Here is a 24335-nt window from a genome sequence, read left to right as displayed (position 1 = left end):
AAAGAATCTACGGGAATGGTATAGCTGTAGCAGCAACGAATTGTTTCGGTCAGCAGTTTCGAAAATACGTATAGCCCTGATGATCGCCAACCTTCGGAACGAAGATGGCACTTGAAGAAGAAGGATGAATGGAGCTATTCTTCGAATACATAACAAATATATTTCATCCTTGGCTACAAACACAAAACATACAAACATCTGTTGTATTTTTTATAGACGGTCATACTAGTCAGTTAACACAGCATACCAGTAAATTTTGCTGTAAAAATGAAATATTATCTACTCATAGCATTACACCCAATTCAACTCATATTCTCCAGACACTTGGCGTAGGATTTTTTAAGCCTATGAAAACAAGGCGAAAAGCAATAGTTCACCAGTGACGTGTAGATAATATTCAATCCCCTAATTTAAGACAAGCTGATTTTGCACCTCTCGTATATAAAACTCTTGAACATTTTGAGAAACAAATTATGAAAAATGCCTTCAGAAAAAGTGGTTTAATGCCTTGGGATAAGAATGCTATTCTTCTTCATGTACCATGTCCTTTCAGAACGTTGATTACCATCATAGCTATCTTAATATTATTCACTGCCATCCTAAATAGCATGCTTGTATCAACACCACACCAATCTCGCAAGTTCTTCAACCATGAGGTTCTTCTTCGTCCTGGACTGCGTTTGCCTACTATTTTTCCTAGCATGATATTTTGTAGCAACCTATATTTGGGACCTCTCATTACATGTCCGAAATACTACAGTTTTCTCTGCTTGATTCTTTTTATAATCTCAGTAGACTTGATGAGACGTTCTAGTATTGTGGAGTTTCGAATCTTCTCCAACCAGAAAACTTTTAAAATTCTTCTATAGCACCACATTTCGAAAGCCTCAAGGCGATTTAGATCGATTTTATTCACAGTCCAGGACTCGACACCATAAAGTAAGACCGAGAACACGTAGCAGCGAAGTAGGTGAATCCTCAATGCTAATTTTAGGTCTCTGTTACATAACACCTTGGACATCCTTCTAAAAGCCGCTCTAGCCTGCTCTATCCTAGATCTAATTTCGCCGTGACTTTCTGCGTTACAATTTAATTGCTGTCCAAGGTAAACGATTTTATCATCTTGCTCAGGTTTGATATTATTTACGTATATAGACGGTTTTATATGCTGTTTACTTATTACGAGTATTTTGGTTTTCCGTATGTTCAGATCCAGACCTGCCTTCTTACAACTCTCAACGACACTATGAAGTAGTGTTTGCAGATCTTGACTAGAAGCTAGGAGTACTGTATCGTTCGCATATCGCAAATTATTGATGACTTCACCGTTCACAAGTATTCCTTCTTGTTTTTCAGAAAGTTCTATTCTGAAAATTCTTTCGGAGTAAACGTTGAAAAGCAGGGGTGACAAGAGGCATCCCTGCCGTACTCCTCTTTTAATATTAAGAGCCTGTGATTCCACACCATCTACTAAAATTAACCAAATAGTGCCTCTCTAGTTCCAAACCCGTTACGGAAACCAAACTGTGTGTCATCCAGGTATTCCTCGCATTTATTGTAGATACGACCATGTATTACCTTCAGCAAAATTTTTAATAAGTGGTTTAACAAACTGATGGTTCTATAATCAGCACAGGTTTTGGCTGTTGTCTTCTTAGGTAGAGCTATAAACAGTGAATTAGACCAACCATTAGGTAGTTATCCGCTGGTATAAATGGTATTAAAAAACGAAGTTATAGCCTCTAAAACATTGCTATCATTTATAAGCTTCTGTATTTCAGTTGGAATTTCATTAGGACCAATCGCTCAGCTATCTTTTGATGATTGTATGGTTTTTATAACTTCAGAGCGTGTTATTAGGGGTCCGTGGCAGTTAGTAATATCGGGAGGTGAACTACTCCTATCGTCTTCGAATAGGTTCGTGACGTAATTTTCTCATTCTTTAAGTTTGTCCTCTACTTCAAATATTACTTTACCATGTTCATCCTGTAGCAATGCAGTTTCTTTCTTATTGAAGATACCAGCCGCTCCTTTCACCTTTTGAAGTTATACTTCTATACGCGCGGTCGACGTTGGAAATTTGCACGGAAGTGAATCGGTGAAATCATTACATATGTAAGATATGAGTAAGAGAGAGACAGAAGATATATTTTCTCATACATTATATATATATATATATATATATATATATATATATATATATATATATATATATATATATAGTATAATATATATTAATATTATTATTTGTGTGATATCTTTTGTATTATTTATTAAATGTTTATAATTATTTTAGGCTTTTGTATTTCAAAATAATAATCACTGTAGGTATGACCGAGAACTGTCAATTTTGAAATACGTTAGTGTCATGTCTAATTGGCACATTTCTTACGTGTTTATACGTTATAAGTAACTCAAAAAAAAATTCCTATTTTTATCACAGAATTCAATTTATTTTTTTCGTTTTATACTTATGATTAGGAACTTGGTCTTGTAGTGAACAATATATAATGTAAATAACTCAATAACGACTTTTTTCTTTTTTTTTGTACATCAATTTGCAAATGTCAAAATATCTACAAATTCAATTTGATTACACTACTTTTACAATGAACGACATATATGTCAACTACTACAACTTTACATGTCATTTATTAGAACACTTGTTGTCAACTATTGGACCCCATGCACTTATTTACTAAACACCTAATAAAAAAAATTTCAATTATAACTGATGATATCTGTTAGTTCTAGAAGAAAGTATGCTGCCTGAAGAATATCTTAATAAAAAATTACTAAACAGATTGGAATTTTCTTTCAATTATATGTATTTCAAGTTGTTTGTTTTTAGACCTAAAAGGGGCATATGATTCTGTTGACTTAACCATGTTACACAAAAAAACTATATGATATAGGATTACCTCAAAATATAGCGACTAATATTGTTAATCTTTATAATAATCGTGTTACATATATTAAAGATCATTTAAATCGACTACCTAGAATTGCTCATAAAGGTCTTCCACAAGGATCAGTTTTAAGTCCGTTATTGTTCAACATATTTTAAGCAAGTATTCATGGCATTTTTTACAACACAATCAATTGCATCTCATAGGCTGATGACATATGCATCTATACAGAGCACAACACACATACTGACTGCCTGGAGGCTCTGGAATTCATCATACAAAACGTTAATAACTGGGTAAGAAATCATGGACTGACCATTTCTCCTGACAAATCACCCATAATAATATTCACTAGACATAATATTCATACACCTGACAAAATAAAGCTGTCTGGATATGATATACCTATTGTCAAAGAATACAAATTACTTAGATTCTTCTTGATTCCAAACTTTTATGGTCAAAACATGTTGAATATATACAAAGTAGGTGTGAAAAAGGTATTAATATCCTTAAATGTGTCACTAATCATAGATGGGGTGGTGACCCTAAAGTTGCACTGATGTTTTACAGAGCCTACGTGCGATCTATTGTAGACTATGGTTGCATTCTGTCTGGTGCCGCCAGTAACACACTTATTAACTGTAAACCGCATTCAGTTCAAATGTCTAAGAATATGCTTGGGCACCATGAAGTCTACTCCTTGCCCTGTTCTACTTGCAGAAAGTAATGAAACCCTTCAAAATCGTCGAGAAATTATGGCAATTAAACATATTATACTGAAGCTTAAAATAAATAATGATAAACTACTTAGCCAACTGTATGAGTTATCTATTGAAAACCTCTCAAATAAATACTGACGCATAAAAAATTCTCCTCCACTTGCTGATGCTTTCTTAGAAACTAATGAGTATTCTAATATCTATGGCAAAGAAAAAAGATTACCAATATATAAAGCTGATTTTCAGGTAACATTAAATAAACCAAAAGTCATTATACCAAAGTACACAGAATCTCCACAAATAAACTTTGTCTTACTTAAATCCATATTGAGTGACTATAATAATCACGTAATAATGTATACCGATGGTTCCAAAAAAGAGGATGGTGCCACAGGTTGTGCAGTTTACCTTCCACATCAAAGCGAATCTTTGAAAATTAAACTTCCATCACATTGTAGTCTTCGTTAGTAAAATAATATTGGTATAGTTTTCTTAACTTTATTTAGCGGAAAAACACTTCTAATACAACAATGTACATAATTTAACATAACAACTTTTTGAGGCCATAATTCATAATAATCATGTGTATATTAAATTAATGATTAATGCGTGGTTTTATCTTTCTTCTTTGTTTTACTTCAAATTGAGTGACAATCAGATCTGGCAATGGTGCGAAATTCAAATAAAAGATTACAATATTTACTGCTGAAGCGGTAGCATCCAAAAACCATTAGATTGGCTAGATTTACACAATTTAAATAAAGCAGTGATATTATCAGATTCATTATCGGTCATTAAAGGATTAAACTCAGATATGACTCAATAGAAAAGAAATAGTATTCTTTGTGCTATCAAAAATAAAACATATAGTAAAGATATTACAGTTATTTGGGTAAAAAGTCACACTGGTATCGACGGAAATGAACTGGTTGACCAGCTTGCCAAAGATGCGACCCATGTTGGACTCTATATTCCCATATTTACATTGGAGGACTAACAACAACATTATTATAACAACATTTTTATAAATTGGAAAGAAAAATGGAAAAACATAGCAACGATTTCAAATAACCAGTATTATTCCATCCACCCTACCTTACTACAAGATGTTGCCTATATGTTCAAATACGCAATGCCAAAGAAGTTGACAGCCACAATTACATGTCTGAAAACTAATCACGGTGCATTCCCAGCTCACTTGGCTAAGTTAAATATTATCTGTTCTGGCGTATGCTCATGCCATAATATATCACAATGTGACATCAACCATATTATTTTTAAGTGCGATAAACATAAGTTTGAAACAGATTAGCTGTATTCAAAACTATCAGAACTTAAAATTCAGACTCCCATAAACATCACCCATTTACTCTCTTTAGATAGTAGAGAAGTAAACCAACTAATATGTAACTTTCTTGTTAAAGTTGGATACATCATTTAAAAACTAATATCTTATATTACAATTCTGTGGCTAACTCACCAAACACACACACACACTCAAGTTGTGTAATTTATTAAAGTGTCAATTAATCCCAGATTTGCCTTACATTTTATTTACAATATAAAATTAATCTCAAAAAGTTTAGAAAAGGGATACAAAATTCAATAATACCAATATACATATCACAAAGCAAAAGATCTTTTTAACTGAGTTAAAGTTATATTGAAAATATCAAAATTGAGAACATTTAATAGCCCCGTGTATCTATCCAATGGGTTGCGAATACCATAGGTTGTTCTGTGGAAAGGAATATTATAAACATTATGGTAACGTAAAGCTTAATGGGGAACATTAAAGTAAATCTGGCTTAACACTCATTTATGCAGCATCCTAGATCAATTAGTTGGTCATTTACTAATATGTTAATATGTATTTGGAGTACTCCTTTTCCATGTCCCACAAAAAATTTTTCTCAAAAGGAAACAAGTATGGGTAAGAAAAATTGAAATACATAAATTCAACTAAGACTTTTTTCCGTAGTGTCATGGTGTATAATAATACCTATTAGCGGACTTAAAAGTAGAGCCCAAAAGTTAAATAGTAGAGTGACAGAAGTAAGATAAAAAAAATGGAGATGAAGTAGAAATCGAATCTTTTCCAAAGTAAAACGACATCTAGAAAATCTATAAAATTGAGAAGCGAGGATCAGTTAGATAGGTTACTAGCAATGGCCGAATATGCAAAAGGTATGAGTGAAGTATAGGGAACTGCAAGAATTAGGAAATTAGCAAAAAGAATGTAAGGTTTGTGTCCTTGTATGTTGTTTAAAATCATAGGTTGCGTTAAATTGTTTAAAAGAAATTTCTCTAGCATGTAAACATTAAGTATCAAATTAAATACTTGGGAAGAAAACTGCCCACAAAAAATGTCACATTTTTTTTCTTCACAGCACACTTTCAAAATGTTGTTATGAACTCCTTCAAACAAATTTCACACTTTTAAGACTTTTCTCCAGCGTGAATTCTTAAATGTGTTTTCAAACTACCTGCTTGACTAAACTGCTTAAAACAAATTTCACACTTGTAAGGTTTTTCTCCAGTGTGCACTCTCAAATGTGTTTTCAAATTATCAGCATGTCTAAACTGCTTAGAACACATTTCACACTTGTAAGGTTTTTCTCCAGTGTGCACTCTCAAATGTATTTTCAACTGAGTTGTTTGACTAAATTGCTTAAAACAAATTTCACACTTGTAAGATTTTTCTCCAGTGTGCACTTTCAAATGCCTTTTTAAATTACTTTTAGTAATAAACTGCTTCAAACAAATCTCACACCTGTTAGATTTTTCTCCAGTGTGCACTGTCAAATGTGTTTTCAAAGAACCTACCTCAGAAAACAGCTTGAAACAAATTTCACACTTATAAGATTTTTCTCCAGTGTGCAGTCTCAAATGTATTTTCAAATGAATTGCTTGACTAAATTGCTTAAAACAAATTTCACACTTGTAAGGTTTTTCTCCAGTGTGCACTTTCAAATGCCTTTTTATATAACTTTTAGTAATAAACTGCTTCAAACAAATCTCACACCTGTTAGATTTTTCTCCAGTGTGCACTGTCAAATGTGTTTTCAAAGCACCTACCTCAGAAAACTGCTTGAAACAAATTTCACACTTATAAGATTTTTCTCCAGTGTGCAGTCTCAAATGTATTTTCAAATGAATTGCTTGACTAAATTGCTTAAAACAAATTTCACACTTATAAGATTTTTCTCCAGTGTGCACTCTCAAATGTGTTTTCAAATTACCAGCTTGTCTAAACTGCTTAGAACAAATTTCACACTTGTAAGGTTTTTCTCCAGTGTGCACTCTCAAATGTATTTTCAAACGACTTGTTTGACTAAATTGCTTAAAACAAAATTCACACTTGTAAAGTTTTTGCCCGGTCGCAACTTTCATATTTTTATTTAATGTTTTTCCTCCAGAATGTTGACTCATATAATTTCCTTCGTAAGATGAATCTTCAATTAATGTTTCCATAATTTCCACTTTATGTCCATCTTGGAGATAATCTAAAATACAAACTAACTATAATATAAATATTTGAGTATAAGGGAAAATGAATGCAATAATTAAATTAAGACATAATAAAATTTATGACAGCAGAAGTAGTAAATGATATAAATGTTTTAGAAACCTGTGTTTCTGTCTTCTATATGTGTAATAGTCAGCCCTATTATATTTTAATGTGTACCTCAACCATCGAGCAAAAAGACAAAAGAGGGAATGTAAAGGTAGTGGGGGCAAAAATATTGTTAGACAGGAAGTGCCATCTTGAGAGGCCACATTAAACAAGGAAAGAGAGACTCTTTCCTTGTTTAAGAAATCAAATTTAGTTGGGTTATGTTATTGCTGATGTTATTGTTTGTCCCAACTGTCACAAGAAAGATTATTTGCATTTTCTATTGAAGTTTTTTAACAATTGTTTCACATTTTAGACTATTATTGTTATTATTTAATTAAAACTTTATTGTGTTCTAGTGTTAAAAAAAGTATTTTAAGTGTATTATGTATTAATATTATGTAATATTAATATTATGAAATACAACAAATAAATAGATAAATTAGAACCCCTACACCACTGTATGATTATTGTGAAGTGTCATGAAATTTAAATTTGGCGCATTCACATTTCCGGATATGTCCGCCATCAGAAGCCACTTTTTTGGTCTCCTTTTCATAATGATTAGATTCCCTCTTTTGTCTTTTTGCTCGATGACCTCAACACATTCAATATTGTGTATGAAGACAGTTGTACACACATAGGGTACCTCAATGACCATGAAACTTCTATGAATCACCTTTTTTAGGTGTGATGAATTAGAAGAATGGCCTACTTCCAGATTTCTGTACTTTAGCAGAATTCTCTTTAAAATATGAAATAATTTACTCGTTAAACAATAGCCAAGAAGTATAAACCAATCTCTACAAAGTATCACAAAAGATAAAATATATTCAACACTGTGAGATAGTTCTTTTAAATTTTTTCACACAACATAAGTAAATATAAAGATGTATATAAAAGATTACTAATTCTTAAACAATATGTTTACTATTTATAAACTGTTGAAGAACTATACTCGTTTTCATCCTTCTTGGCGTGTGCCTGAAATAAGCTACTACGGAATTTTTAATATTCGTCTCTCTCTGATACACAGATGCGTAATTCAATTGTGCGAGTCACGTTCGTCATGGTAAAGTGCTATGAGAAGGGAATGAAGAGACCACTCACGTCTCCCAGTATTGTAGCAATAACACCGATGCGTTTGGCCGATACGGTGTCGGTGATAAGTTCGACCTCTTTACGAATACAGATAGCTGGCAGTGACGTGTTTTTTTTTATTATAACATGTTACCCTGATCTGTGCAGGTTTGAAGTAGCTGATGAAATAGTTTTTATAAGTATAAGTTTGAACAGTTTTTAATTAATTAATAGTTTGAGCTCTTACTGTGTGGAATTCCATTACATAAAATAATACTCTCGACACCTTAAAAATTCCAGTTTATTATAAATTAACTCTCTCTCTTCCGATACAAATTGCAATAATGACTTGTGGCATTGTTCTTGAATGAGCTGGCTAATAGGTTTATAATTGTAGCAATTACCATTGATATTTTATGTTGTTTTAGTCGATTTTAGTCAGTCATTGTTGGAATTTGTTCCGAACAGTTTTACTTATTATTTTTTGTTGTGAATAACTAATTGTTCTATTTAATAAAAAAAAAAATGCCGGGAAAAACGATAACAGGAGAAATGCATTCATTTATTGGAGTATTTTAAAAAAGAAAAAGAAAACAACGGACCTTTGCTGTCGTTATCATCGGTACATGAACGAGTAGCGGACGCTTTGAAAATCAGTCTTCGCACAGTGACAAGAATAAAGAGTGAATACAAGACAGGGGCAGCTCTTACTACACCAGGAGAGTCACGTAATGTACAAAAAAAAGACTAATGATGTCAGCGATACTATAAAAGAAGAGATTAGAAATGTACTGTATGGCATGAAAGCAAAAGGAGAGCACGTTACAATTAAAGTTCTAAATACACAATTAAGAAACAAGCATCTCTATGACGGTTCTGATACAAGTTTGTGGCATCTTATGAAAAATTGTGGGTTTTCATACAAACTAGAAAATAGTAGACGAGTGCTATGTGAGAAACCATGTATTGTCTCCAAACGACTGTATTTTTTGAGGCATTATGTGAGAAATTTTTTAAGTCCAAGCCCACTTCAGTTCGTTTTTTTAGATGAAACATGGATATTCCTAAAAGGGGCATATAAACGTACTTGGCAAGATGACTGTGTGAAGAGCATCAGAAAAGGACACGAAAATACAGGTAAACGCTTTGTTATTTTACATGCCGGAAGTAGGCAAGGATTTGTTAAAGATGCTGGATTACTGTTTTCTACGAAATCGAAGAGTGCAGACTATCATGATTCTATGGATAAAGAGTCTTTGAAAAAGTGGGTCTCCGAAAAGCTGATACCAATGTTGGAGGAACCATCTCTAATTATTATGGATAATACCTCATACCATAGCTCTTTAATAGAAAAGTTACCGAATGCCAGTTGGAAAAAATCGGACTTACAAGAATGGTTACGAGCAAAAAAAATAATTTTTGACGACGATTCCGGCAAGACAGAGCTATTGAGTCTTTGTCGCCAGAATAAACCACAAAATACCAGGTACGTTATAGACGAGCTACTCCAAGAACATGGGCATCAGGTTTTGAGATTGCCTCCATATCACTGTCAATATAATTCGATTGAGTTGGTCTGGGGCATTTCTAAATAATACTATGATCGTCATATTGGAGAACATGGACGTGGAGATGAAACGGTGAAAAAAGTTTGGGGCGATGCATTAGCTGAGGCAACACCTGCAGTGTGGGCGAGTTGTGTTAACCATACTGAAAAATTAATTCAGGACGACTGGACAAATATGGTCACATATGATGAAAATGAAAGTAGGATTATCATCGATTTGGCGGAAGATTCCAATGATGAAGACAGTTCCAGTGAAGACGCTGACTGATTAGCTAATTAATCAAGGTCAGTACGTTGTAACAGTTCAGAATTCGCTACAGTGCTTAAAACTTAAAAAATCTGTATCATTTTTTAATTAAAGTGGGTTAAATAATTAACACTTTTGTGGGTATATTTCAAAATCCTTTTAAAATGTACTTTTAGTTATATCCTGTCCTATTGTACTGCAAGCTAGAAAAATACTTCTTTGCAATTTATATGTACATTCCGTTATTAGAAATTTAATGAAAAATAATTTATAATTTTCTTTTATAACTATTATTTCTTTTGACATGCTACATTTTGCTCCACCACTGGAGGAGGTAAACGAATCGAGCTTAGACAAGGACAGACAGATGAAACAACTTATTGCAAGTGTTTTTACACGCACACGCCAAGAAAGATAAAAACGATTATAGACATATTGAAGTAATACTTAAAAATCTTCTGTTTAAAAATATCTTTTCGCATTTCTGATGCCCTTTAAGAACATTGGATGTTCTAGAGCATTAGATGTTCTAAGACTAAAAAAATTGTAAAGATTCTGTAAAAAAAGGTACATCAGATCAAGCTAGTGGAAAGGGAATGATTAAAAAAAAAAAGAAAAAAAAATTGACCTAAAGAAATTGCCTAAAAGAAAATGGATTGTAAAAAGAAATGGATCTACTTGAGTTTTTTGTTTTAATTTTTTATTATTTCTCAGTTTTATTTTCATAAATAGTAAACATATTATAACATTATAATATATAACAGTTATCATAATTGATGATCTTTCTTTAAAGTATTTTGAATTATCCTTTACTTTTATTGTTCAACAGACCATAGAGATGTAATGCTAAAATACAAACAAAACCTTTTAAAAATATACTTATTGTACATAAAATTAGGTATTAGTTTAGAACTGACATTGTTGGTAAACCTTGTCTATATTAAAATCATTAAATGCAAAAACAGTTTGAATTTGTCTTTCAGTTCGAACAGACGATAAAACCACATTAAGCAGAGATAAGTTTTTGCGGTAATTAAAAATCGATATTTATATTTAAATTTAAAGTTTGTGTAAATATATCGGTTTAATACTTGGAATTTTAGTGTAAATAAGTGATTTACCTCCCCTAATGGGGGAGGAAAATAACATTAAGACGCAAATGTGCGAAGTAAGTGTTGCGACAAGTTCCCCAGATATGGATATGGATAAGGATATTGAAATTGGTGCGGATTCCGGCAAAACAAGGGAAGTTAAACTGTATAATATTTCCTCTAATAATTATGATTTTCATACCTGTTGCGTTTATATAGAGAAATTAAATAATCAGAACATCTCTCGTTTACATCCAATGGTGGTGGGGGAAATTTTGTATCAAAAACTTAAAATCAAAAACCTAAAGGAAATTAAATCTACAGGAAAAAATAGAGTTAAAGTCATTTTAAAATCTATTTTGGATGCAAATCATCTAGTAACACATAATAAGTTAAAAGATGAAAATTTAAAAGCCTATATCCCTAACCATCTCTTGGAAATCAATGGAATAATTCACGATGTAGATACGAGGTATGATACTGATTATTTAAAAAAACATATAGACTCTACCGTTAAAATTACCGACATTAAAAGAATGCATAGAAAGGTAGATAAAGAAGGTAAAACAGAATACGTCCCCAGACGAAATATTATAGTTACATTTGAAGGAAATGTTTTGCCAACTCATGTCGTAGTTAATTTTGTGTATTTACCGGTAGAAAGATTTGTAGGCAGGGTAATACAGTGCTACAAGTGTTTGAAATTTGGTCACATTTCTAAGCAATGCAAGGGTACACAAGAATTTTGTATACGATGTGCAGAAATTAAAAATGATAGTCACATATGCGACACTAAAAAAACTTTTTGTATACATTGTAAAAGTAAAGATCATATTTCGATCTCCAAAAGTTGTCCCGTTTATGAGGAACAAAAAAAAAATTATGTTAAAAACATTATGTTAGATCAAAAAATCTCCTTTCTAGAAGCAAAAAGATTTAAAGAATCATCTTTTTCCGAATTTGTTAGTAACAATAAATTTTCGATATTGTCAAATCTTGAAGAAAATTTTCCAAAACTACCTAACGTATCTGATGACATTATGTCATCTCATCCTACCATTCCAAGATCGTATATGAAAAAATCAACAAACTTTACTCATCCTGGACCTAGTAGGATTAATACTGAACATAATGCACTTAAAAAAAGGAAAGTTTCTACTCCTGTTTCACAATCCCCTACAGATTCCTCCACCTTTCCTTTTAGATTTGGCCCGTTACAGCCTCTACCACCTAATCCCAATAATAAACCTAATAGTTCAATAGATGGTGAAAAAAACAAGATGGTTATTTCGTTAGTCAAATTTTTTTCTGAATTTATAAAAAATGTAAAATCATTTGAGGATGCAGAAACACTGGATAATAATTTGTTAGCTAAGGGTTTGCATACTGTTCTCGAGGATATTTTTAAAGGTACTTAAATTTATGGCTTTAAACACTAAACTTAAAATTATGCAATGGAACGCTAGATCAGCTGTTGCAAATAAAAACAGCCTACTCAATTTCCTTATTAAATAAGATGTTGATATTGCTCTTTTAAGTGAAACCTGGTTCAAAAATAATGTTGTATATAATTTTAAAGGTTATAATATTGTTCGTCAAGATCGTGCAGACGGTTTTGCTGGTGTCGCTGTTTTGGTAAAAACGGGTATCCGTTTTGAAATATTAAAATTAAATAAAAACTTCAATAAAGAGCTGCTTGCCTGTGGTATTAAAGTTAATTACGATAATACTCACTTGAGTTTTCTCTCTGTATATAGATGTCCAAAAACCAAAACCAGAATAGAAGATTGGACAAACTTATTTTCCCAAGTGAAGCACCCTTGCATTATTGGGGGTGATATGAATGCCCACAATGCGCTCTGGGGATCATCAAAAAATGATAATATTGGCGATCAAATTGTAGAGACCCTACAGGATCTTGATTTCATTGTGATGAATAACGGTCAACCTACTTGTCAAGGAAATCCAGGACATTCAGATTCTATGATTGATATTACGGTTTGTTCCCCTTCCATTTTTGCTAAGACATTTTGGACTGTAGATTCTGATACACTTGGATCAAATCACTATGTTGTAAAAATAGAATTCGAATACCCAAGAGCTGTTAATGAGACCATATATCCCAAAAGTAAATGGAATACTAAGAAAGCTAATTGGGATATGTACGCTGAAATAATCGAGAATACTTTAAATGAAAGTGGACCTATATCCCCAAATGTCGAAGAAAAATATAATCTTTTATTAGACTGTATCAATAAAGCTTCCACACAATCTATTAGCCAATATAAACCCTTTAAGTGTAAGAAACGGACTCCTTCACCATGGTGGGATGCAGAATGTGATCTAATTGTTGCAGAAAGAAAAAATGCATTAATAAAATACAAGCAAGATCCATCAGTTGAAAATTTTATTAAATGTAAACAAGCTAGTGCACACGCTAAGAAATTATTGAAATCGAAAGCCAAACAAAGCTGGGTTGATTGGTGCTCAAAATTAAATAAACAAACGTCGCCTACTTCGATTTGGAATCAAGCGAAAAGGATGAACAGGAAAAGGGTCAATGTTCCATTACCACTAGAAGATTCGTGGATAGCAGAGTTTTTCGACAAAATTGCACCACCATATGTGAACAATCACGAAGATTTAATGTTATTCAATCCGAATTATAGTCATTTTCTCTTAAAACCGTTTACTATGGTAGAATTGGACTGTGCCCTTAGTGACCGTCCTAACACTTCTCCTGGTTATGATGAAATCAAATATATTATGCTATTTAATTTACCAAATAATGCAAAAGAGTTACTTCTAAATATTTTTAATCAGATAATTAGAGAAGGTTCTAACTTTTCGGCCTTCAAACATATTATTGTCGTTCCTATTCCCAAACCTGGGAAAAATCTAAAATTAGTTGAAGCTTACAGACCCATATCTTTATTATCTTGTGTACAAAAAACTCTAGAGAGAATACTTAAGGCTAGGCTAGAATGGTGGTTACTAGAACAGAACCTTCTACCCAAAGAACAATACGGATTCAGGAAAGGTTTTGGTACTTTGGATGCATTGGCATCCCTAGTTGTAGACATTCAAAACAATTATTCCCGGAACAATTACTTACCGGCATTATTTCTTGATATAGAAGGTGCTTATGACTCTGTGTGTCTAACAGCACTCAAAGAAAAAATGATAAGAATATTTCAAATTCCAGCTCAATTTGCTGATAGTATTGTTAATCTTTATTCAAACAGATTAGTTTATTTAAGAAAAGAACAAATGCTCATAGGCCCCAGAATCGTAAACAAAGGATTACCTCAGGGTTCTGTATTGAGTCCTATCCTGTTTAATTTGTACGTAGCGGATTTGTACAATATTAAAATAAATAACATACCATTCAACCTCATACAATACACAGATGATTTCTGCATTTACACAGAACACAAAGAATATAAACAAGCAATCAAAAACTTGGATAGTATCTATCAACTACTTCAAAAATGGCTTGATAAAAACAATTTTGAATTATCTTGTAATAAATCACAGGTTTGCATTTTTACCAGACATTATAAACCTAATGATCAAATAATTAAATTAGGAAAACATCAATATCCACTAAAAAATAAGGTCAAATATTTAGGGATGACACTTGACAAACATTTGACTTGGAAGGATCACATTGAGGATATGTTAAACAAATGCAACAAGGGAATAAATTTCCTTAAATCGATTAATAAAACGTGGTGGGGTGCTGATGTAGACGTAAATTTATTATTCTACAGAGCGTATATTCGCTCTATTTTGGATTACGGAAGCATATTTTATGGATCAGCCAGTAATGTATTGCTAAATAAAATTAACGTAATACACAATTCAGCTCTACGTACATGTTTAGGTGCTATGAAGTCCACACCAATTCAACCCTTGTATTTGGAAGCCTTGGAACCACCTTTAAATATCAGACGAAACAACTTCCTGACCGAAAAATTTCTGGTAAAGACATATATAAAAAATCAATCGTTATACACAAAGCTCATCACTCTGAATTGCTATGATTTGTCTACTAAATACTGTGAAAAAAAGAAATCGCCTTTAGTCTGCGAAGCTCTGCAACATAATATGGAAGCATTAAAAGAGATAGATAAAGCTACATATACACTTCAAAACATCTCATATGCAACATATCATGGTTCAAATGCAGATATCATGGTACCAAAATATAGTGACAGTATACACATAAATAGAAAGATTATTCACTCAATATTATCAGAATTCGAAAACTCCGTTGTTATATATACCGATGCCTCCAAATCATCAAACGGCACTGGATGCGCTTTTTTTATTCCATTGGAACGAATAGAACGCACATTTAAGTTGAACTCCCAGATCTCTATTTTTACAGCAGAAGCTCTTGCAATATATGAGGCCTTACTTTATGCAACAGAAAGTAACTCGGACCATATAGTGATATTATCAGATTCTTTATCAGTTTTGACCTCTATACGTACAGTTGCCCTTATATTTACAAAATTAAGGATATCAAACAAAAGTTAGTAACAAGGGGCAAAAATGTCCTTTTTGTTTGGATTAAAGCACATATAGGTTTGGAAAATAACGAACATGTAGACCAATTAGCAAGAGAAAGTATTATGTCTGGTAGAGAAACTTTGTATAAAATCACGGCTTGCGACTTTCTGGCTTCCTTAAAATTAAGATTATACCAAAGGTGGGATAATATATGGAAGGAATATTCCATTGTTAGCCCAAATAGATACACTTCTCTTCAAACAGATATTCCTAAAACTCCTTGGTATAAGTTTTTTAATGTACCTAGAAAATATGTTACCACAATCATAAGACTGAGATTTGGGCATGCTTGTTACCCCAAACATTTATTTAAACTTAAGGTTTTAGATAATGATCAATGTGAATTTTGTACAGAAGAAGGAAACCTAGATCATATATTTTTCAGTTGCCCCAGAAATACTATAATTTCATCCAGATTAATAAATAATTTACATAAACACAATATATTAGCCCCTTGGAACCTTCAGTACCTATTATCATTAAAAGATAGTAAAATAACCATGTAAATAATTATATATTAGTTAATAACGTAATCTTTGTCTTTAACCCAATTGTTTAAATTCCTTTCTTACCGTGGCCTAGTGTTGTATGTTACAAAAAAAAAATGCCTTGATGGGCCCCTAGGCGAGAAGAGAGTGACCCTGTTTACTGTTTTGTATATTTATCTTAATAAAAACTCAGACAATCTTTTTTCTACCATGTTGAGTCTGGCTGAATGACTAAAAGTCTATGCAAAAAAAAAATTAAATTTAAAAATAACGAAAAGTAGTTAGTAAAGTTTTATTGATAGTCTTTCATTGATTAGTGAGATTGATAAGTTTTGTGTTAATATAAATTTTTGGTTTTCAAAAAATATTAATGCTTTGAAATGTTCTCCAACTTTAAGTACTGCCTTGTCACATTAACTCAAATTTTCTTGTAAAGATGACTCAAAGCAAGAATAGAAAACTTGTAAAATTGTAAATTGAATATCAGGCATTATTTTGGAGATTAGTTGAAAGTGGGACCTTTGGTGGGACAATGCTGCAACCAAAGTTGTCTACATTTGGCACAAATACTGTACATCCGATTTGTCTTTTTCTGTGGTTCATAATTTCTTTTGTTAAAAAAATATCATGATATGATTAAGCACTTAATTTGAAATTGTCTCTAATATGCCCTTAATTGTATTTAAGACCAAAATTATATTAGCAGTTAATAAAGTTATTCCTATCTATCCTTTGAAATTAATATGGGAGGAACTTACAATACTAACCTTTTTCAGTTTGTTGGTTTTCTTCAAATGCGTTTATTTTATTTCCATATTGTTCTATTTCAGTATTAATGTGACATTTTTCTATGTCTAAATAATCATATATAATTTGCCTATTGGATTCCTCCTGAATTTGATATTTAAAGCCTTTCAAACCAGCATCATCCAATTCATTATACTCTATTTCTACTTTACACGTTTCCTCACTAATTTCTTGTTTTACTTCCATTTGATTACACTTGAGTTTATGTATCCCAATAATAATTTTACACCAAAAAGCGAAAAATTCGATAAGAATAAGAAATCACAGGGACGATTTTCACATTTGGTCCCATTGAAGATAGCTATAATTGAGCTGTCAATCAAGTTCATAGAACGAAATGTTGGCGCTTGACTGTGCCATGTTTTTTTAATAAATCGGGAAATAGCATGTGATTTATAATTAATAAAAATCCAATAGAACGTTAACAAACTAACAGTAAAAAAGAAATTCTTTCAAAGAATAATAAGAATATTATTCAGGTACTTTCCACAGACATCTGGTGACCATCTGTAACAATCTGGCAACTGGTGGTTTGAGGATTGCCAAATCTATTAGCTTATTATCAAAGGCAAATGCCAAAAAAATGTTGTAATAATTAACTGCAATTAATATGAGAAGAAACGAGTATTTATTCGTTCGTGTTGTATATTGAACAGAGTTATATCACAGTATATCTATACTGTGGTTATATAATATACCCCTTTTATTTTATGTACTATGATGTATGATGTACTATCAAAAGCTGAGTATAGCCGCAAATGTCAACCACGGAAATAAAAATATTTTTATTTTACTCCATTCTCTTAGCTCGGGCATATTTTGACAGATTCATTGTCGGAAACCTACATCACAAAAATTCCTATTAATTACTATTTAAATGGGAATAAGCCACAATTAAAGGTTAAAATACGTTTATTGACGTTTCAATTTCCACTTCGGAAATCGTTCTCAAAATACAAACATTAGTAAATTAAACAAATTTTGTTTTTCGTTTGAAATTTGTTTAATTTAATTTTAATAAAATTCCAAACGAAAAACAAAATTTGTTTAATTTACTAATGTTTGTATTTTGAGAACGATTTCCGAAGTGGAAATTGAAACGTCAATAAACGTATTTTAACCTTTAATTGTGGCTTATTCCCATTTAAATAGTAATTAATTTAAAATGCCACAAGAAAATAGCATCAGAACAATATTAAAAAATTCCTACTTCTCAGTATTAATAGCTCAAATATACTACTATTGCAGACTTCTTTCTTTAAAAAAAGAAGAATTATTCTAAATAGTGGAAGTGTATACTAAATCCATAAAATTTTGGGTAGTATATATTTAAAAAAAAACGGGTGTGGCAGTCCAGTGGGACTGCCGGTAGAAGTTATACTTCTATACACGAGTTCGTCGTAACAAATTTATATGGGAGTCAATCTGCACAATCATTACATATGTAATGATATAGGTAAGAGAGAGCAGAAAGCGAAAAAGAATTAGGTATATAGTGCATCGTTTGCTGTATATAAACATTTGACCTGTAATAGTAAAGTAAGTAAATGAAGGATTGAATCAATATTTTAATGAAAATATATATTTTTATTTTCATATAATATGTATAAAAGGACTTGAATGCAAAAATTTTTTTTACACATAATTTGCAGTAAAATTAATTGTTAATTTTGTTATTAATATAAAAATACAATACAATATACTGCAACATAATTCAATATAATAATACAATACAAATTAAAATGCAATATTCATAAGTATTTGTAAAAATGACATTATATGTAACTTACTTATGCATATATTTAATTTACCATGATAAAAATATTAATAAAAACAATATTGTTTGGTAATACAACTGTCAATTTATGACATTGACAAATACAATATTTAATTGTTATTTGTTGTGTATATAAGTACACATTTGAACTTTCTTGAGATATTTACAAGTTTTAATTTATAATTTAACATGCCTAACGAGGCTTGTTACTCACGTGCAAATTTCCAAAGTTGAACGCGCGTATAGAAGTATAACTTCAAAAACCAACAACTCGGATTATGTTGTAATTTTCATTTTATTTTAAAATTTAGAATTTTTGCGTATATTACATATATTTAATAAGATTAACGTGGGGTTTTTAAATATTTCAAAAATAAAAAAGGAAATTCATATTGGGATTCGAACTCACATCTACCAGCGTATGAACCAAACACGTAAAATATTTGCCAATTGGACATGACACAAACGTATTTTAAAATTGACAGTTCTCGGTCAAACAGTGATTTATTGAGATTATTATTTTGAAATACAAAAGACTAAAATAATTTTAAACATTTAATAAATAATACAAAACATATCACAAAAATAATAATATTAATAAATACTATATTATATATATATAATATTATATATACATTATTATATATACCTATATATATTATATATATATATATATATATATATATATATATATATATATGTATATATATATATATATATATATATATATATATATATATATATATATATATATATATATATATTGTTATGATGTGTTTTTTGTTTGAATGATGAGCAATGAGTATTTTTAATAATATAATATATAGGGTTTTTATCGCGGTTCTCAAAGAATTAGCTTGTAAGTACTTTTTTAAATTATCTTTATTATAACTATTATGAAACACACATATATATCTAACCTAGTCAATGTAAATTTAAAATAAACTATCTTTAAACTGATATTCTTATAAAACTAATTAAATTCTATAGACAATCTAAAATTTAAACAAACTATCTTCAAAATTGAAATTGTTATGACACTAACTAAATTATATTAACAAAATTTTGTACCTTTCTTTCACTGAATGCCTAAATGAACTGTTTTCCACTAAGTATATAGATTCTAATCACCACTGAATGTCTTCGTACTTCAGTTATCCTTGTTTTTTTTGTGAAATTACTTTTTCCAATTATCAGCTTCTACCAATTTAAGATATAGTTTTCTTCACCAGCATTTATACACCACCAACCAAACCAGCAAACAGCATTTATATTTATTCTTCTTTTCAATATACCAATAGCCAATTATTATAAGTTGATTTATACTAATCTCCAACCATAATATAATTTAATTTCTTCCAATATACTTTTATAATCTTCAATAATTATTTGTGTATAATTATAAATGTGCATTAATTATATGCATAATTTTTAATCTTCATTTAACTCACTATATTAAACAATTCGACTATTTGTACCTGATTCACTGACTCCAACTAACTTTCATATTTCTTACTAAACTTTTCTGACTGACTTCTTGAAAATTCTGAACAATTTTCTTCACTATTCACTAACTAAATGTGTCTATTAACTTTCATAATGAACTGGCCTGACTTCTGACTAAAAACTTCTTGAAAATTCTGAACAATTGACTTCACTAAGTAAATGTATCTATCTTCTAACTAACTTTCATGATAAAACTCCCATCTTGAATCCAAATCACGGGTATTTATATTTTTTCTGATATTCTAGAACCATCTCGTAAGATATCATGTTCCAATTTGTTCCATTACTTTCATATAGATGTTCTCGAAAAAAATATCTGTTCGATCCACCGCCATAATCATTATATCGAGAATGTTCGACTGTAAACAATGGTCATCTCCGCTGATCCAGAGAATTCCATTCTTTTCTATTAATAATTTTGTTTACATTTAGGCTTTTCAGATCAGAATAAACATTCAAATTAGTAACTAACACTCTAATTTAATAAAATACACATTTCAAACAATATAACCCCACTTATATTCGTAAAATTCTTAAAATGACACTTAGGAATGGAGGGTATAGTGTGTTGCCTATGCACATGGCTCACTTAAATCTATTTACAACATTAAAATTACTAAAATACAACTTTTTACAATTATTATATGCTAATTTATTAAAAATGCCCTCACATAAATATATTTTTATTAAATTCTCTAATATATAACTTCTTAAATTAATCAAATACTTTTTTATATCTAATATTATGTAGTATATAACTTATAAATTATTTTCTATAAACCCTAATCGTCACAATATATATATATATATATATATATATATATATATATATATATATATATATATATATATATATATATATATATATATATATATATATACAAAAGGAACATTTTTATTGAGGAAAAGAGAGAAAATATATCTTCTGTCTCTCTATTACTCATTATCTTACATATGTAATAATTTCACCGATTCACTCCCGTACAAATTTTCAACGTGGAGCGCGCGTATAGAAGTATAACTTCAAAAATATATTTTAGTTGTTATAATTTAACATAACTATTTATTATATGATGCAGATAAATAAATATTGATTGTCGGTAATTCGCAAAGTTTTATTTTATTTACTATTTAGTTTGTTTACTATTAATATGGGCTATGAGTACGTGTGCTTGGTTGTATAGTAATTTCCAGCCACTTCTAAACTCTATCCAACGAGAAGAGATAGTGCGCCAAAACAACAAGGCGTTGCCAAATTTGCCAGGTCCGGATTTAACGTTTGCTAATACATACTTTTTTAAACATATTTTTTTGGTAAATTGGAAATCCAAAATTAATAATATGTTGTACTTATCTGGATTCATCTTGTTGGTTTTATGCAAAAGAAATTTTTCCATTTTAAAAATAAATAGCAATTTGTAACACGCTCCTATTTACAATGAAATAAAACACCGCCACTGTTAACACTGCCATAATCAGTTACTGTTTGATTTTGTTTGAACCAACAAATACTGTCGTCAGCAAATTCTTGCGTGTATAAACTCGCTATAAGTTCAGTTGATAAAATAGCTTTCGTGGTAATAATTGTACATTTCGGCGCATTTAATCGAACTTAGTGGGTGTTTATTTATGCTTTCTATTGTTTGCTTTTATATTTATTTTTTTACACTGTTTACAGTTTGCTGTCTAATTTTCAGTTTTACAAACAATGTCGAGTTCTACAGATTCTGCCGAGGAATTAACTCCAAAAAAGCGTTCAAAATTACGTGCATTTAGTAGTACGGAAAAAAGCGTTATATATAATATTTATAAATCGACAACGGAATCGCGTCCTGAAGCTTTAATATCGGAAATAGTTAAACAAACTGCTTCTACCAGCGGAGTAGGTGAAGCTTCTGTGTACAGAATTATTAGGGAACAGAAAAGTACAGGAGGATTTTCTTCACCGAAAAAGAACAAACCCAGAAAAACCATACTTCACAAAATAGACGATTTTGATAAAACTGCTATTCGTCGAATTGTACATCAATTTTTTTTTTCGCAACGAAATACCAACTATAGACAAAGTTCTTGCAGCTGTTAACGACGAAAGCTTGCCAAATTTTAAACGCAGTACTTTCCATAAATTTTTAAAATCATTAGATTTTAAATACGTACGTAGGGGTAGAAACAGTGCTTTATTAGAACGAGAAGAGATTATTTTATGGAGGCGAAATTTTTTAAAATCCATTAAAAAATTTCGGGAGGAAAACAGGAAAATTTATTATTTAGATGAAACGTGGGTAAATGCAGGACATACAAAATCTCATGTGTGGGTTGACGAAACGGTGAAATCTTCCAGGCAGGCGTTTTTGTCAGGTCTCTCAGCAAGTCTCAAAAATCCATCTGGCAAAGGAAAAAGAGTGATTCTTACACATATTGGGAGTGAAACAGGTTTTGTAGAAGGTGGCCTATGGACGTTTGAATCAAAAAAGAGTGGCGACTATCACGAGGAAATGAACTCAGACGGTTTTGAAAAGTGGTTTGCAAATATTTTGCCCCTTTTAGAAGACAACTGTGTCATAGTTCTCGATAATGCTCCTTACCATTCGCGAAAAAGTGAGAAAGTACCGACTACAGCATGGATAAAGCAAAAAATAAAAGACTGGTTACGATCAAAAAATATCGACTTCGATGAGGACATGCTTAAAGTTGAACTCTTACAATTAGTGGCACCGCGTAAGGCTGAATATAACAAATATATTATCGATGAACTCGCAAAAGCTCAAAATAAAACCGTTTTACGTTTGCCACCCTACCATTGCGAGCTCAATCCTATTGAGCTGATTTGGTCTGATGCTAAAAATTTTGTTGCTGCCAACAACAAGACTTTCAAATTTGCAGATGTTAAAATCCTTTTAAATGATGCCCTTAACAACATTACCCTTTAGAAATGGAAAAACTGTGTGAAGCATGTGCAGAATACAGTAGAAAAAAAGTTCTGGGAACTTGATCATATTATTGAGGTCATGGTTGAACCGTTAATTATAGAAATTGGTAGTAATGGTGATAGTGATAGTTCAAGTTTTTCCTAATTGTTTTTAACGACAACAAGGTAAGCCATCTTAGTAGCCACGTTTTTTTTCCCAAGTTAGCTATAAAACGGAAGGCGAACGATTTTTTTGGCATGTAAGCCTCGTTTGTTTGTATTTATTTTCATAATTATCCCACTAATCTCAATTATTATTTGTAAATCTTTTTTATAAGAATAATGCATAACATACATTTTCCTCAAGTTTGATTTATTATAATTTTACCAGACTGATTAACGGAAATAGAAATAAGTGCACAAAATATAAAGGGTTTGAAAAAAAAACTTATTTTAAATGTCATTCCATATGCATTGCAAAATGTATGTGCTCATTTTTCATAATTGTCAACAAATGGATTTAAAATCTATGTAGCACAATAAAATATAACAAATTGGCAACAGCGCAATAACAGAAGTATCGTCTAACTGTGGCTAGGGATGCATCTTTATCGTTCGACTTCTCTTCAAATACTAATTTAATGGAAGTTACAGCAGTACAGCTGTGTACAGTGTTGTCAGTTGATTTAGTATTAGTATTTAATTTAAAAATACAAACAAAAAATTGTATAATGAATATCTATTCCCAAGTTTATGACATATGGGATGAGAAAAACATTTATTGCCGCCTTTGTATGTGCATTGAATCAAAAATGTTCTATTATTTAAAAATATATATTCATAAATATCACTTAATTTTCGTAATACAGATCTGAAATAGGCGGAGAGAGATCTAAACGCCAGCCAATTAAAACGTTTATAACCATACACGCGTATATTTCGTTGTTTACTGGCACTATCGCTTCTCGGTGGATAGAGTTTAGGTCTGTCCAAAAGCATGGTACAATGAATACACAGTGTATTCATTGTACCATGGTCC

General features: G+C 31.0%; 2 protein-coding genes across 3 annotated transcripts; one reads left to right on the top strand and one right to left on the bottom strand.

The window, feature by feature from the left end:
• Positions 1-2557: 2557 nt before the first annotated feature.
• On the bottom strand, positions 2558-17370 carry LOC140436543 (uncharacterized). 2 transcript variants are annotated; one of them, XM_072525447.1, is made up of 2 exons: positions 17057-17370; positions 2558-7137 (listed from the first exon to the last, which is right to left on the bottom strand). In XM_072525447.1, exon 2 carries the CDS (start codon positions 7103-7105, stop codon positions 6071-6073), a length of 1035 nt encoding a protein of 344 aa, XP_072381548.1. In that variant the 5' UTR covers positions 7106-7137; positions 17057-17370; the 3' UTR covers positions 2558-6070. The 2 variants fall into 2 exon arrangements, with proteins under 2 accessions (XP_072381548.1, XP_072381547.1); XM_072525446.1 differs by having other exon boundaries at positions 17066-17370.
• Positions 17371-22096: 4726 nt separating this feature from the next.
• LOC140435699 (uncharacterized) lies at positions 22097-23318 on the top strand. Its single transcript, XM_072524420.1, has 2 exons — positions 22097-22313; positions 22450-23318. The coding sequence occupies exons 1-2, from the start codon at positions 22097-22099 to the stop codon at positions 23316-23318; spliced, it is 1086 nt and encodes a 361-aa protein (XP_072380521.1).
• Positions 23319-24335: the final 1017 nt, after the last annotated feature.

Source organism: Diabrotica undecimpunctata, chromosome 3, assembly GCF_040954645.1.
Source record: "Diabrotica undecimpunctata isolate CICGRU chromosome 3, icDiaUnde3, whole genome shotgun sequence".
In the NCBI taxonomy this organism is placed as follows: Eukaryota; Metazoa; Arthropoda; class Insecta; order Coleoptera; family Chrysomelidae; genus Diabrotica; species Diabrotica undecimpunctata.
The sequence above is the reverse complement of the archived record's forward strand: the minus strand, read 5'-3'. Positions and strand labels throughout refer to the sequence as shown.